This window comes from Octopus bimaculoides, chromosome 14 (genome assembly GCF_046866305.1).
Source record: "Octopus bimaculoides isolate indiv1 chromosome 14, ASM4686630v1, whole genome shotgun sequence".
NCBI classification, from domain to species: Eukaryota; Metazoa; Mollusca; class Cephalopoda; order Octopoda; family Octopodidae; genus Octopus; species Octopus bimaculoides.
The window spans coordinates 20,475,695-20,490,623 of record NC_142941.1 but is presented as its reverse complement, the minus strand read 5'-3'; the positions used below and the strand labels follow the sequence as shown (position 1 = coordinate 20,490,623).

Below are 14,929 nucleotides of genomic sequence, written 5' to 3'. Positions count from 1 at the left end.
CTCTCCTATCGGCTAGCCCCACCCTATCCAGGCGTGCATCCAATATGGAGTTCCAGTCGCCCTCTAAAACTAAAGAGTTAGATATTCCAAGGAAAGCCTTCAAAGGTCTGAAGAAATCTTGCTGCCCTGCCCCGGTTGGAGCGGACACACTGACTTGTCTGAAAGTACCACCTTTGCTGCTAATCATATCCAGAACCTACAGCTTACCTTCCGGGTCCAGGAAGATCGTTCGTACCTCGAGATCCAGGCCTTTCCTAAATAGCACAGCCACCCAGCCCCCATTCCAGGGCGACTAAGAGATGCGTAGATCTCAAAATCGTCGAAGATAGGGGCCAGATCACGTGTATCAGAAATCCTGGTTTCGCTGACGGCCGTTGTTATCTATATATAGTGACCTGAGGTCGTTGAGCAGGTGCTCCTGCTTCCAGGACAACCCCAGGCCGCGAACATTTAGGCAGATCACTCTAATCAATTCCATGGCGATCGGAAAGAGCTGTGAGAAAGGAAAAGAGCCAGGTTACTTATCCTGCTAGTGCAGTTGGCGGCCGGATAACCTTGCCTCCGGATCTGGTGGGAGTTTCTCCGCCCGATGCTGTTGGAGGCCCTGTGAGCCGGGCTCCAGATCTGGTTGTGGTTCCTCTGAGAAACCCTGCAAGAGTCTCTTCGTGACCTTGACATTAGGATTTCCTACGTCATTGGGGTAAGCCTCCCTAACGTCTGTGTAGGTCTTTAGTGACATCCGGACCAGCATCAAACTTTCCGGAATCCTTAGTCTGCTGGTGTCATGTATTGCACCTTCTTTCTCAATTTCCTTATTTCCGGTTATGAGGCTCATCGAATTTTTGTTGGCTCTCCTCATCAACACAAAATTGAGTCTCTGTTGTTGACTGTTGTGTGCGTGTGCGTGCGCGCGCTTTCTTTTTGGGGTGATGTGGAGTTGCGATAGTGTTGGTGTGACCGGTGGGGCTGGTGTTGTTTTAGATATGTCTGTTGCTTTTGCTCTGGAACATTCTATTGTTGGTGTTGAGCCAGGTACTTTTCTTTAGCGTTGTCTTTTGAGTATTTTTGGTTTTTGTGCTTCCTCCTCGTCTTCGCTACGCGATGTATAGGCACGAGTGTCTGTGGAATCAGTCTCGCGGTGTGTGAGTTTGCGTTTGTGTGAGCGTCGCTGAGATTGTATGCTTGAGAGAGTGGCTAGAAACTGAGATGGGGAACTTTTGATGGTTTGGAGATGGCACAGGAATCGGGATGATTTTGTGTGAGGTTTCCCCGGAATTACACTACGTGATGATATGTTGTTTTCCTTGTTAAAAATTTTGTTGTAATTTTATGTCATTTATTATATTTTTCTTTTCTTATATATGTATTGTTATTGATTTCCTTTGTTTTTGTCGATGTAAACTCCACTGTTTTGTTTGAGATGTTTTTTGTCCTTCATATTGTCCTCAATGATTTGGGTCCTTATTGCAAATAATAGACATCCTCCAACCTTCACACCCTTCTCCTCTTCCTTATTATTATTATTATTATTATTATTATTATTATTATTATTATTATTATTATTATTATTATCATTATAATTATTGTTGTTGTTGTTGTTGTTATTATAAATGCGGCGAGCTGACAGAATCGTTAGCATGCTGGACACATTTCTTAGCGGTATTTCGCCCGTCGCTGCAATTCTGAGTTCAAATTCCGCCGGAGTCGACTTTACCTTTCACCCTTTCGGGATCGATAAATGAAGTATTATTACATCGACTTATCCCCTCGCTCAAAATTGCTGCCCTTGTAACAAAATAAGAGAAAGGCAGCGAGCTGGCAGAATCGTTAGCACGCCGGGCAAAATGCTTAATGGCATTTCGTCCGTCCTTACATTTTGAGTTCAAATTCCGCCGAGGTCGACTTTGCCTTTCCTCCTTTCGGGGTCGATGAAATAAGTACCAGTTACGCACTGGGGTCGATCTAACCGACTTAATCCCTTTCCCCAAATTTGAGGCCTTGTTCTTTCAAAAGAAAGGATTATTATTATTATTATTATTATTATTATTATTATTATTATTATTATTATTATTATTATTATTATTTTATGTTTGACTTTTGTTTTGAATTTGTACAAGTTGGATCCAAGTCTCACCCAGAGACCTCAAGAGACAACAAGTTAGAAGTTCATGTAGGTGTTGTCTATTCTGCACTTCATATAGTTGGTCTTTAACGCTTGTTCCTGAGCTGCGTATATAAGTGCTTCTGTCTCTATCTTCAGGCCACTCCTCCTCATTCATAGCCACCGGTCCTCTGTATCTGTCTGTGCGATCACATCTCTTGCAAACTGATTGTACATTTCCTTTTCCTTCGATGCCTTTTCTTTTTTTATTCATTTCTTGTTGAAATTATTATTATTATTATTATTTTATGTTTGACTTTTGTTTTGCATTTGTACAAGTTGGATCCAAGTCTCACCCAGAGACCTCAAGAGACAACAAGTTAGAAGTTCATGTAGGTGTTATGCCTAGGGTACCATATATTTGTATTTGTACAGTTTTGTTCTAGGGAATGTTTAAGAAACCATAAGAAAATTATGTGTTTGTTTTAAAATTTGAGATCACATAGACAGTATTTTACGTAGGATATGGGCAGTTCCCATGAGCACTATCTTTTGAACTTCAGCCATTTTGGGGTTTCCTGGTATCTGAGCTAGGTAGTAATCAGCCCGTTTCGCTATCATTCCCAGGGCACCTATGACAATAGGTATTGTTTTCGTCTTCAGATTCCACATTTTGCTAATTTCTATTTCAAGATCTTTATATTTGCTCAGTTTTTGGTAGGTCTTGACAGATACGTTTATATCGATTGGGACAGTCATATCAATGAGGAAGCATGATTTTTGTCTGAAGTCTTTCAGTATGATGTCTGGCCTATTTGCGTCTATCTTTCTGTCAGTTTGAATGGTGAAGTTCCAGAGGAGTGCAATGTGATCATTTTCAAGTACTGGGGGTGGTTTGTGTTCCCATCAGTTTTTATCATGGGGCAAGTCCAGGTTTTTGCATATTACCCAGTGAATATATTGTGCAGCTCTATCATGCCTGTTGAGATACTCTGTAGGCGCAAGCAGACTGCACATGAAGACAACATGATCGATGGTCTCATTTTGTTGTTGGCATATACGACATAATGGGGAGCTGCCGTTCTTTAATATGTTGGCCTGGTAGTTCTTTGTAGGTAGGCATTGATCTTGGGCTGCTATGATAAACCCCTCTGTTTCTGATTTCAAGCCAGAGGCCATTAACCATTGGTGGGTAAGGGCTTTGTCAATATCTGCATTATTCGCTCTCTTTGGGTATTTGCCATTGAGAGGTTTTCCATGCCATTTTTCAGTCATAATATCTAAGGCAGCAATTTTTGCACGGGTTTTCAAGCGCTTAGCTTTTTCTGCAGGTGTTTCTAGTTCGTCTAATTCTTGAATTTGTTGCAATTGGAATTCACTTAGATAGTCCTTTGCCTGTTTTGTTACTGAGTAAGATGCTTTCTTGCTTTCGTGTTTTAAGACAAATTTTAGCATCCAGTCCTCAGAGTTTTTCAGAAAGGTGTCTAGGCCAATTGTGGCTACCTTCATTGATAATGCCAGCTGTAGAAGTCCTCGGCCTCCCTCTTTTCTTGGTAAATAAAGACGTTCTTTATCTGCCTTAGGGTGGTGCATTCTATGCATTGTCAACAGTTTTCGTATTTTTCTGTCAACATTACATATTTCAGTAATTGACCAGTTAACGATATTGAAACTGTAAGTCACGACTGGTATGGCTAGAGCATTGATCGCTTCGATCCTGTTTCTCGCGTTCAGCTCTGTCTTCAGTATTGCTCTCACCCTGCGATAACATTCTCTTCTGATCTTTTCCCTCATCACTGAGTGCTTGATATTGTCCCCTTCAATTACCCCTAGGTATTTGTAGCTCTCCGCTGGTTCTAACTCTTTTATGACATTTTGCTGGTCAAGGTTCACATTAAATGTATTTGTCATTTTTCCTTTGATAAAGGTAGCTTTTGCACATTTATCAAGGCCAAATTGCATCCTGATGTCATCACTGAATTGTTTAACAATCGCTAGTAGGCCTTTGAGTTGTTGGTCATTTTTTGCAAAGAGCTTTAAATCATCCATGTAAATGAGATGATTTATATTTTTATCAAATATTTTATAACCATACTGTGCATCATTGAGCAATTTTGAGAGCGGTATTAGGGCTAGACAGAAGAGGAGTGGTGATAGTGAGTCACCCTGGAAAATGGCACATGAAATTCTTACATCTCCAGCATTTAGAGATTCATTGTCATTGTTCAACATCAGTGTGGTTCTCCATGATCTCATACTTACAGATAAAAAGTTTCGCAGAGTAGGAGCTATTTTATTATTATTATTATTATTATTATTATTATTATTATTATTATTATTATTATTATTATTATTATTATTATTATTATTATTAAGGCGGTGAGCTGGCAGAATCGTTAGCAAGCTCTGCAGGCATGGATTACATCGACCAGTGGGGTCGATGTAATCGACTCATCCCCCTCCTCCTCCAAGTTACCCTTGAGACAATAATTTGAAATAATAATGATGATAATAATTATTATTATTAAGGCGGCGAGCTGGCAGAATCTTTAGCACGCCGGGCGAAATGCTTAGCAGTATCTCGTTCGTGTATATTTTCTGAGTTTAAATTCCGCCGAGGTCGACTTTACCTTTCGAGGTCGACTTTACCTTTCGAGGTTGACTTTACCTTTCGAGGTCGATAAATTAAGTACCAGTTGCATACTGGGATCGATCTAATCGACTGGCCCCTCCCACCAAATTCCAGGACTTGTGCCTATAATAGAAAGGATTGTTACTTTTATTATTATTATCATTATCAAGATGGAGAGCTGGCAGAGTTAGTAAGCTGGTATACATGCTTAGTGGCATTTCGTTTAAGTTCTGAGTTCAAACCCCACTGTGGTTAACATTTGCGTTTCATCCTTTCGGAATTGATAAAAATAAGCACCGGCTGAGGTTGATGTAACCAACTTACTCCCGTCGCCGAACTTGCCGGTTTTGTCCTAAAATTTAAAACCAATATTTATAAGGAATCTTTACTTAATTTGCATGTCAATGAATAAAAAAATTGTAATCCTTTGTTTTCTTCCTATTTCTAACGTTACTTTCATACTTGCATGATTTTATCCTAGCCTCACGGAGTGCCGTAAAGCACTCCTACTGTTCCGTCGCTTGGGTAATGCCAGCGGTTTTGGTACCACCACGTCTTTTTATAGCAGATTGATAGAGGCCGGGAACGACGATACTCTAGGGGAGACTCTGGGTCTCGGAGATAACCAGTTAGACAGTTTGTTCCGAAGGACTTTTGGGCCGGGGAGCTTGGGTAATTTCCAAAAATCTCTGGGTTGGCAAGTTTACCGAGAAGCCTTACCCGTTCGGGATAAGCTCGTACGTCACGGTCAATCCAGACTTGCGGACTCTCCAAGATGCGAGCAGGATAGGGAAACCGTCCTGCACGCTATTTTTCAGTGCCCGGAAGAGTCTGAAGTGTGGGCTTATGCAGTACATCTGCTGTCGGGTTCGAGAAGAGTACAGCTGTCGTCTGAGTCAATCATAAAAATTGACCCGCCGGATTTCCTTACGAAAGAAGGTAAGAATTGTTTTCTCGCAGTAGTAGCAGTTACGAAAGAGGTGGTATGAAAGACGCGAATGAAAGGTCTGGTGACAAGCAGCTTCGTATCCGGCCTCAGGCTGGTGAGATTCTTTACATTTCACCTAAAAAGGAAGCTGAGGCTGGAGAGAAGATACCTGAAAGAGGGAATGTTTAAAGACAGATGGATGCATGTAGCGAGGATGCTGGTATTGAATGATTCCTCGTGAACGTGTCATAAGTCTATATAAAGGTGCCAGTAGGAGATCGGGGCTCGTGGGGTCGGAGTGCAACCCATCTCCCTACTTCATTCTATGTTGTAATTTGTCCTTGTTTTGTTTTTTTCATCCAATTTCATCCGATTTTATTATAACATGTAAATTTTAAAGTTATATCATTGTATGTGTCTCACACCAATCAGACTGTGCTGTCCCCCTCTATGTTTCGCCCCATGTGGGTAATAAAAAATGGATTTTATCCTAGCTTTCCTTCTTAGTATTTTATCAGTTCTGTACAGGCGTTGTGTTCCTAGTAACTTTTGAGCGTTTTCCTAAATTAATTATTATTCTCTTATGCCATTAAAGTATATATGACAAAAATATTTTCTTAATTAATCTGAAAATTACTTTTAAAATGTAGTGTAAAATTTAATATTTATTAATAAAAAAAACAACTTTCATATTAGAAACTGTAAACACACACAATCCATTCTTCTTCCACTGGGCGTAAAAATTTTAATAGAAATGTCTAGAAAAGGTTATACAAAAGTAGGCAATGATAATATCTATACATTTGTGATTTTTTTCCCAAATAAATTCTACTCAATTGTCGATGTCTTGGTGAGAGCAATAGACCTCCCTGGGCATCCATGAGATTATTGCGTCTCAGCATATTTCCCGTGCAGTTTTATATACAGAATATATTTATGAATTTGCTTTGTGAAAAGTTTTGTTTCATTGTGGACATGAATGAATGTTTCTCACGACAGTGCGCCTTGTTTTCAGTCCTGTTAGGTTTTGAATGGAAAGCGTTAAATGCTGTGAATTTTTCCTTTTTATAAGAAAAAAAAAGTAAAAGTCGCCTTTTATTGTCAACACCCATTTTCTTTTCTGCGAGATATAGCACGTGTTAGCACAAAGCACCTGGATGGTGTAGAACAAATATAAAAATACACAGACACAATATTTAATACATACACACATACCATAGAAATATTTCAAACAAAGACTCTACATCATTCAAAAGAATTTGCTCTATATAAACTAGTTTGCAGCTTTACAGAATCACTTTGCCTCTCGCCTCCGTGAGTCAACTCAAAATTTCTCAGCAGGAACGACAAACGTTACCATAATGAACACTTTCATTAGAACCGCAGCATGTCTTCTTCTGTCAGTAGGACTGGCTGGAGCGTTGGTCTCTTATGAAGGTAAGTATTATAAAGGATCTCCTCCGCTGTTTGTTTAACTTCTTATGTTTCTTGATTTGAATGATTTCTCTTTCAAGCAAATATGTTTTTAAGCATGTAGTTAAAGGACTAACCACAGAGGACATTTAAATAACATGTAATTGTAGGAAACAACTTTTAAATATTCAAAACCTGAAGGCAATGGTTTACAATCAAGTTAGATTGGCCAGAATGTCCCACTGATTAATATAAACATATAGATGCCCCATAAACAAATTAGGAGATCAAAATATTACACGTGCAATAAAGCTTTTCTCTTGAATTGATTGATTCAGTCATTATTGACATATTAAATTCATCTCCTAGTTATGTTTTGATCTGTCTAGTAAAGAGCATTTCCTCCCCATTAAATTTTACGATAATCTCAGAGAAACATTGTAAATCTAATGAATTATTATATGAAAATGTGCCAACAATTTTTATTTACATAAAGTTACTTGGGAACTGATTAAAGTTTATAGTGAAGTTCATCGAAGAAATCCCTATTGTTTATAATATTCATGTCTATTTAGTATATTACATTCTTGACATGTAAATTGACATTCTCATTCGCTTTCAAAACGACATTTTCAATGATTCTTGTTGTATTTTCATGGATCATCACATAGATTTTGAATTAAATAACCATCGTCAATAAGTCGGCGTGCTGGTAGAATCGTTAGCACACCGAGCAATATGCTTAGTGTTCTAATTCCGCCGACGTCGACTTTGCTTTTCATCCTCTCGGTATCTATAAAATAAGTACCAGTTGAGAACTGGGGTTGATTTCATCGACTTACCCCTTCCTCGGAAATTGCTGGCTTTGTGCCAAAATCTGAAACCAATATATGAATATAGGCAGGTGGTTTGGGTTTTAGGCTCAAGAACGTTAGGCCATGGGTTCAGTTCTTTTGTGGTCTTCGTTTCACATCCACTCAGCTGAAAATAAATACGAGCTATAGTAACTAAACTTTGCAAAGAGTTTTAAGAATACGGACATCCTGTATTCTCAGTTGCTAAAGCTCTACTGAAACGGAGATAACATCCAATCTAATGAGTGTGTAGGTCCAACACAAGCTCAAACAAATCACATATTTTCTTTCCTAAGATAGTTTGGCTCTGAATAGTTATGCCTTTCTATATATGTACATATGTGGATATATGTATATATATATATATATATATATATATATATCCATACATACGTATGTCACTATATAATATATATATGCATGTATCTATATGTAAGAACTTATGCACTTTGTGATGTTGATTAATGCATATACAAATGTACATGTACACATGCATGTATATACATTAATATTTATACACACACGAAAACATACACAAATGAACAGAATATATATATATATATATATATATATATATATATATATATATATATATATATATATATAGAGAGAGAGAGAGAGAGAGAGAGAGATTGTACATAGCGACGCGGCAATCAAGAGATGTCTCTTTTGATGCATCTGCGTCACGCCTTTGCTATATTTTTTTCCTTTTCTTGACTGTTGAGTGTTGCAAATCACTATAATAATATCATCTGACGATGATATTAAAATCTTTTTCTGTTGATATTTTCTTATATGATTTACACAAGAAACTGGCTATACGTGTATGGTGCTCAGTGGAATGAATTATATGTAAACCTTAACTTGCACAAATATGTGATTTCCGACATTTACGTTTATATTGTTGTTTGTTTCTTCTCGAAGGAACATGCCTGGCTCATAAGGACCGGTTTCAAGGGCGTATAGATCCCCCCCCCCCCACCTGGACGGTGGGGCCGGTCCGTCGCAGTTGAGCTGCTAGATGCAGGAAGAAAGAGTAAGAGGAAGTTAGCCATTACCTTCTGCCGGGACCGCGTGGAACTTAGGTGTTTCGCTCATAAACACACACATCGCCCGGTTTGAGATTCGATCCCTCTAGGCCATGTGCCTCCACTTACGTTTATATAGATACATAATATTATATGAGTCGGTTTAGTTAATGGGCACAGCACCAATCAAGAAACCCTAATCCATTTTTCCCAGTGATTTATCGAGGTATTTCCCCAGCATGGCCGCAGTAAAATGACTGAAACAAATAAAAATTATAGAATAAGTTTTGCATTGTTAAAAGTTGACGGTTAGAAGTTAAGCATTTTTTATGTCGATACATTTGCGGTTCTAAGAAATTTACATTAAACAAGAATTATATTCACCCCCATCCATTGTTTTCGTCAGTCACCACTTTCTTCATTTGTTTTAAATGTTTCTGATTTGAAAAGGGATCATTGTCTCCGGTGCATGCTTTTAATGATACATGAATCTCCCGGTTCAGTCTTTCGAGCAAAAATATACCTGAAAATATTTTAGTTGAATAAATAAAATACTGTATTGAACAACAGGTGAAGGATAAATTTCTGTTTTCACTTGTATGAAACTAGTCACAGGCTAACAGTGGCAGCGAGCTACATACGGCCCGCAAGACCTTCTAAATGGCACACCAACAAAAAATTACCTTGGATGTTTTTGGTAGGGCAGCCCGTTTGATGATGAGCCGTCTCATGTGGCACGCTTCTCTAAAAGGCTGTTTATACCTATATTAAACCATAGCTATAATATATAACTGCCTTTTAGGATCTGGTTGGACAAATCAACTCTGGCATTTATTTCAGTGTAATTTATATTTTATTGATTTCTATTTACTGAATCAGTATATAAATTTAGCACTAACGTTTTAAGCGATATAAGCATAAACACGGATATAGATACACACTCACATGTTCAAAGATATCGATTTATGGAAATGATTGCGTTGCGCTTATGAGGTAACACTGCGCAATTACTACTGTCCCAGTTTTGAAGATGGCTGATAAATCAGATCGTAAGTTTGATGTGTAAACAGTAGACATGTCTCAGCTGTTGATAGGTGTTTTCACATGCTTTGATGTAGCGTTCCTGAACTGCTAAATTCTAATCTATATTCATCGTGTGGACTAATGTCGCAAATCTGAACTCTTAACTTATTAACTACCTATAGAGCACTTTTTGATTTCAGTTAGATTGGTTCGGTTGTATTGTTTAATGCATATATCTAAATAAAAGGCGTGTGTAAAAGGATGTCAAGTGATTAGAGTATTGGGCCCACGTTCTTTAGGTCGTGGGTTCGAATAAGATATTTCATATTGCTCCAGTAAACTCAGCTGAGAATGAGTACCAGTATCTCCTAATTGTTGATCTAGTGATAGACTGCATACATGTTTAGAGGGTTTTTTTTATTCTCAGCCGCAACGTCTTGACAATCGAGATAAGCTCGTACTCATTAGATCTCATGACAACTTATGCACTCATAACACACACACACACACACATACATACATACATACATACATACATACATACGTATATACATATATATATATATATATATATATATATATATATATATATATATATATATATATATATATATACATACACACGCGCGCAGTCTCTGTTTATTCTCACAGGACATTAGCAAAGCTACACTTTCCCATAGAATCGGATCTTGAACCACCTGTTTTTGAACCGAATCACTAGACAAATAATCCTGCACCTATTTTTTTAATTTTTGAAATATTTTTTGTTGCCTTTCGTCAACTTGTTAAATTTCCACCTTGGAATTTATAAATTCCAAATCTAATATGTCTCAATTTTTCATTCAGATATTAAAAACCTTTTCGCAACTTATACATAAATTTCAAGTGTTATGAATCCCAATTTTGTAATGTATACCTCCTGTAACATGTAACAGCAATTTCTTTTAAGATATATCCGTAACTTTTATTTTTATTCTGTATAACATTTAAAGCCAGAAGAATGAATGACAACTAAACCAGTAACGTATTGCAAGATGCTTTAAATTTTATTCGTCTCATACTATGTCCCATATTCAAAATAATACTTGCTGACAGGCAAGTTCATAATTAATACAGCATATTCTTAGAGAGCATATAGCTTTCAAATATCGAAGTTATCCTTTTTTTTTCTTTTATGCAGCATATTGTAAGGCGTGTGTAAAAGAGAGTCAACAAGCGTCACTTTTCCCGCATCCAAACAGATGTGATCAGTATATACAGTGTGACGTTAGTGGCAATGTAACGCGGGCTTATCTAAGAGCTTGTCCACCGTCAACATTTTTCAATATGACATTAAGAATTTGCGCTCTCCAGGTTGCACACTGCAATGAAAGTAAGTAAATATTCCTATTTTTCATTTGATACGGAGTAACAATATGTTCAATTTGATAGACTTAAAATTCAACAAAAATAGATGTGTAGATGAAAGAAGAGTACAATACTTCATTGAGTTTCTCCTCCTTTATTTTTCATGTTTGTAACTTTACTTCCAACTTTATGACTTGACAAAATAGAACCAATAATAACTGGATCATACATATTGTAATTTCGTCTTAAATATTGGTACTTAAATTAAACTAGCTAGGAAATCATTAAATTCATTAAATTACTTGACATGTAAACTTTGGTGCTGGATTGATATATTTGCAGCTTGTAAAAGTGGCTCAAGATTCAAAGCGATTGGTTCTTGTAACAACTACTATGAATGCGTCAATGGTAAATTTGACTCAACTCAGAAATCCTGCCCTGACCAATTTGCAGTCGATCCCGATACTGGTGCTTGTGTTGCCGATGCTAGTTGCCCTCCAAGGATAGTTCGCCCCGTAGGTATGTAATTATCAACATGTTTTGTAAATAAAATGATTACGCTGCTAAAAGTGAAATTATTGTAACTATTATCATTGCTTGAACGAATAATACCTTTAAGATATCATTTTGTCAGTGACATGTGTTTTATAAATAACGATAATTTTGTATGAAAGAGAAGTAGCCAAAGAAAAAAAAAAAGAGAATCAAACGAAGTTAACTATGAGAAAAAAGTTCGAGAGTTACTCATCTTAATATTCTTTATTGAATGGAAACATAGTTGTTTTTGGTTAGCCCAAGATCAACTCTAACTGAATGAACCTGATGTTGGTCTGCCCGTCTTTGCTATCTGGGACTACATGCTATTGTTTAACAAACTTTAACAGACACGCGTTCATTGGGACTATATTATCCGATGTAACTGGTTAAAAATATACATAGAGTAAAATTTCAGGGAGATTTGGTTGGTATTTTTAGTATTTCAAAGGATCAAGTTGAGTTGCACCTATCTGGCAACCTCTTCTGCCTAAAACATTAAAAAATACATAAGTAAAATCATATATGAAACGAAAACGATCTACAAGTGGCCAGAAGCATATATTTGAACTACAAAGCGGAATTTTCTAAATTCTTATTGATATTTACTGAGGGAGAAATGTGTGTCTCAAATTCTCCTCTAGCCTTCTTTAAAGTTAAGTCAATTTATAAGAATTCTAAGGCAGTGAGATGGCTGAATCGCTATCACGTCGGGCAATATGCCTAGCGGCATTTCGTCCGTCGCAAGTTCAAATCCCACCGGAGTCGACTTAACCTTTCATCCTTTCATCATCATAAAATAAGTAACGGCTGAGCACTGGGAGATGATATAATCGACTTAGCTCCACACTTGAAGTTGCTGGCCTTGTGTTCAGATTTAAAACTAATTTATGAGAATTCTAGGTTCTTCAGATTATCTCTTGTTCCTTTTTTAGAGTTAACAGTGAGTGCTACTAAGCGGTTGGTATGTATCTCTGGAAGTAGAGATGCATTCAGCAATTCTAAAATGTGTTATACATATATAGTGATCTTTCTAATGTTCAGCACTCCAGAAAATCATTCAAAAGCAAATTTATTGGAAATTAAGCATAAACTATCTTGTAATTTGTCTGTAGAAATTTTAAGATTTTTATTCGTATTTCAGTCAGTAGAATTTTAAGAAAACATTCTGGTTTTGAAAAAAACCCAATATCTATGTATGTTGTAACATTATGCCTCGTTTCTCGTAAACTGTTTTATTGAAGAAAAAAAAATGAAATTCTATCTTAAAACTTTGATGTGATGATAATAAATGGATATCATTTTCGGATTAGAGATCAAAATTAGTTGTTGCTTTGTGTATTTCATTAACTCATGTTTTGAGTGATTGAATAACGTTGGTATGATTTTCGATTTCTTTATTGGCCAATCCTCGCTCGAAACGGTACTGAACTAATTGCGTAGATCGTAAGGCTTCTTACATACACACACACGTACATATATATATATATATATATATATATATATATATATATATATATAATAGACTCTCCCGTCGTTAGACGACGTATGAGGGTTCGCCTCTGTTCCCCGTAACTTAGCAGCTCGGCAAAACACACCGATAAAATAAATATCAGGCTTTTAAAAAAGGAGCCGATTCGTTCGACTAAAATTCTTCAAGGTGGTATTCTATGTTGGGCACCGTCTTGAAAACATGTAATGCCTGAAATTATATTTATATATATGGTAATATCTCGTAGTCCCAGAAAGACGGTGTTCTGCAATCTCTTTCAAAAAAGAACCTGCACAAATTATGTGCTCTACATTAGCTCACCCACTCCATTAAATCGACGTTGCTGAACAAGTGCACGGTGTATGTACGTCAGGTTACGAAGTGACTTCAGAGCAAGACTCTCCTGAACACAGCGTGTCATCCAGTCCAGGAGTTGAAACCGCAATCTTACAATTGTGAGTACATCTTAACAACTAAGCCATGCGCCCTCACACACACACAGACACAGACACACACACACACACACACACACACACACACACACACACACACACACACACACACACACACACACGTGGTTGAATATAGCCAGTTTTATGTTTTAACGTAAGAGATATATATTTATGTGTATGAAAGTAAAAACACAAAAGTATGTTTTCGCATAACGAAAATTTTCATATTACAATTTTATTGTAAATGTTTTATTGTGAGTTCCACACTAAGAACATTTATCATTCGAAAATGTTCGTATAAAACTTCTAGTGCCTGTTGTAGTCCAAAAGGGATTTTGCAGTAGAGGAATAATCATATTTTACCAAGAAAAGCTTCAACTCCAACGTTCAAAGCGTGTTTTTCTTTGCAATGTGATGACGCATGACTTTATAGAAAGAGTTTGCTTCCCAAGCACATGGTTTCAGGTTCTGTCCCACTGCATGACACCTTGTGCAGGCGTCTTTTTCAATAGCCTCGGGCCGAACGTAGCCTTGTGAATGGATGATTTGGTAGGAAGAAATTGGAAGAAATCCATTCTATGAATATGTGTGTGTGTGTCTGTGTGTGTCTTTGTGTGTGCGTGCGCGCGCGTGTCTTTGTGTTTGTGCTCCCAGCATACGTGTTAGTTTGCTACTTCGTGTAACCGAGCCGTTCAACTAAATGATATCGCTACAAGTACCAGGTTTAGAAATAAATAGCTCCGGGATCGATTTCCTCGTTTAAACTCTTCAACAACATGGTGCTCCAGCATGGCATAATGACTGAAACAAGTAAAAGATAAAGAATATACATATATATATGTGTGTGTGTGTGTGTGTGTGTGTGTGTGTGTGTGTGGATAGACAGATAGATATTGATCAATTATATATATATGTTGGGTGGGGTATGTATATATATATATATATATATATATATATATATATATATATATATATGAATTTGTAAATATTCTTTTACAGACTGTTCGGATTTCACACTTGACAGTAATCCTCAGGTATACTATCATAATGGAACCCGCCAAAGTTGTGCACAAGGCCTGATATTTAACCTTACCACATGTAGCTGTCAATTAGCAATGGGACCTG

At 37.1% G+C, this 14,929-nt stretch overlaps 1 protein-coding gene across 1 annotated transcript in view; it reads left to right on the top strand.

Annotated features, from left to right (window-relative positions):
- The first annotated feature begins 6,957 nt into the window (after positions 1–6,957).
- The window catches only part of LOC106869027 (protein PIF), a 15,355-nt gene continuing 7,383 nt past the window's right edge, over positions 6,958–14,929 (top strand). The window contains exons 1-4 of the mRNA XM_089362487.1: positions 6,958–7,098; positions 11,160–11,351; positions 11,669–11,845; positions 14,804–14,929. The exon at positions 14,804–14,929 is cut by the window's right edge and continues 12 nt beyond it. Of these exons, the coding sequence (XP_089218613.1) occupies positions 7,023–7,098; positions 11,160–11,351; positions 11,669–11,845; positions 14,804–14,929 (571 nt within the window). The 5' untranslated portion in view covers positions 6,958–7,022. The remainder of the gene's footprint in view (positions 7,099–11,159; positions 11,352–11,668; positions 11,846–14,803) is intronic.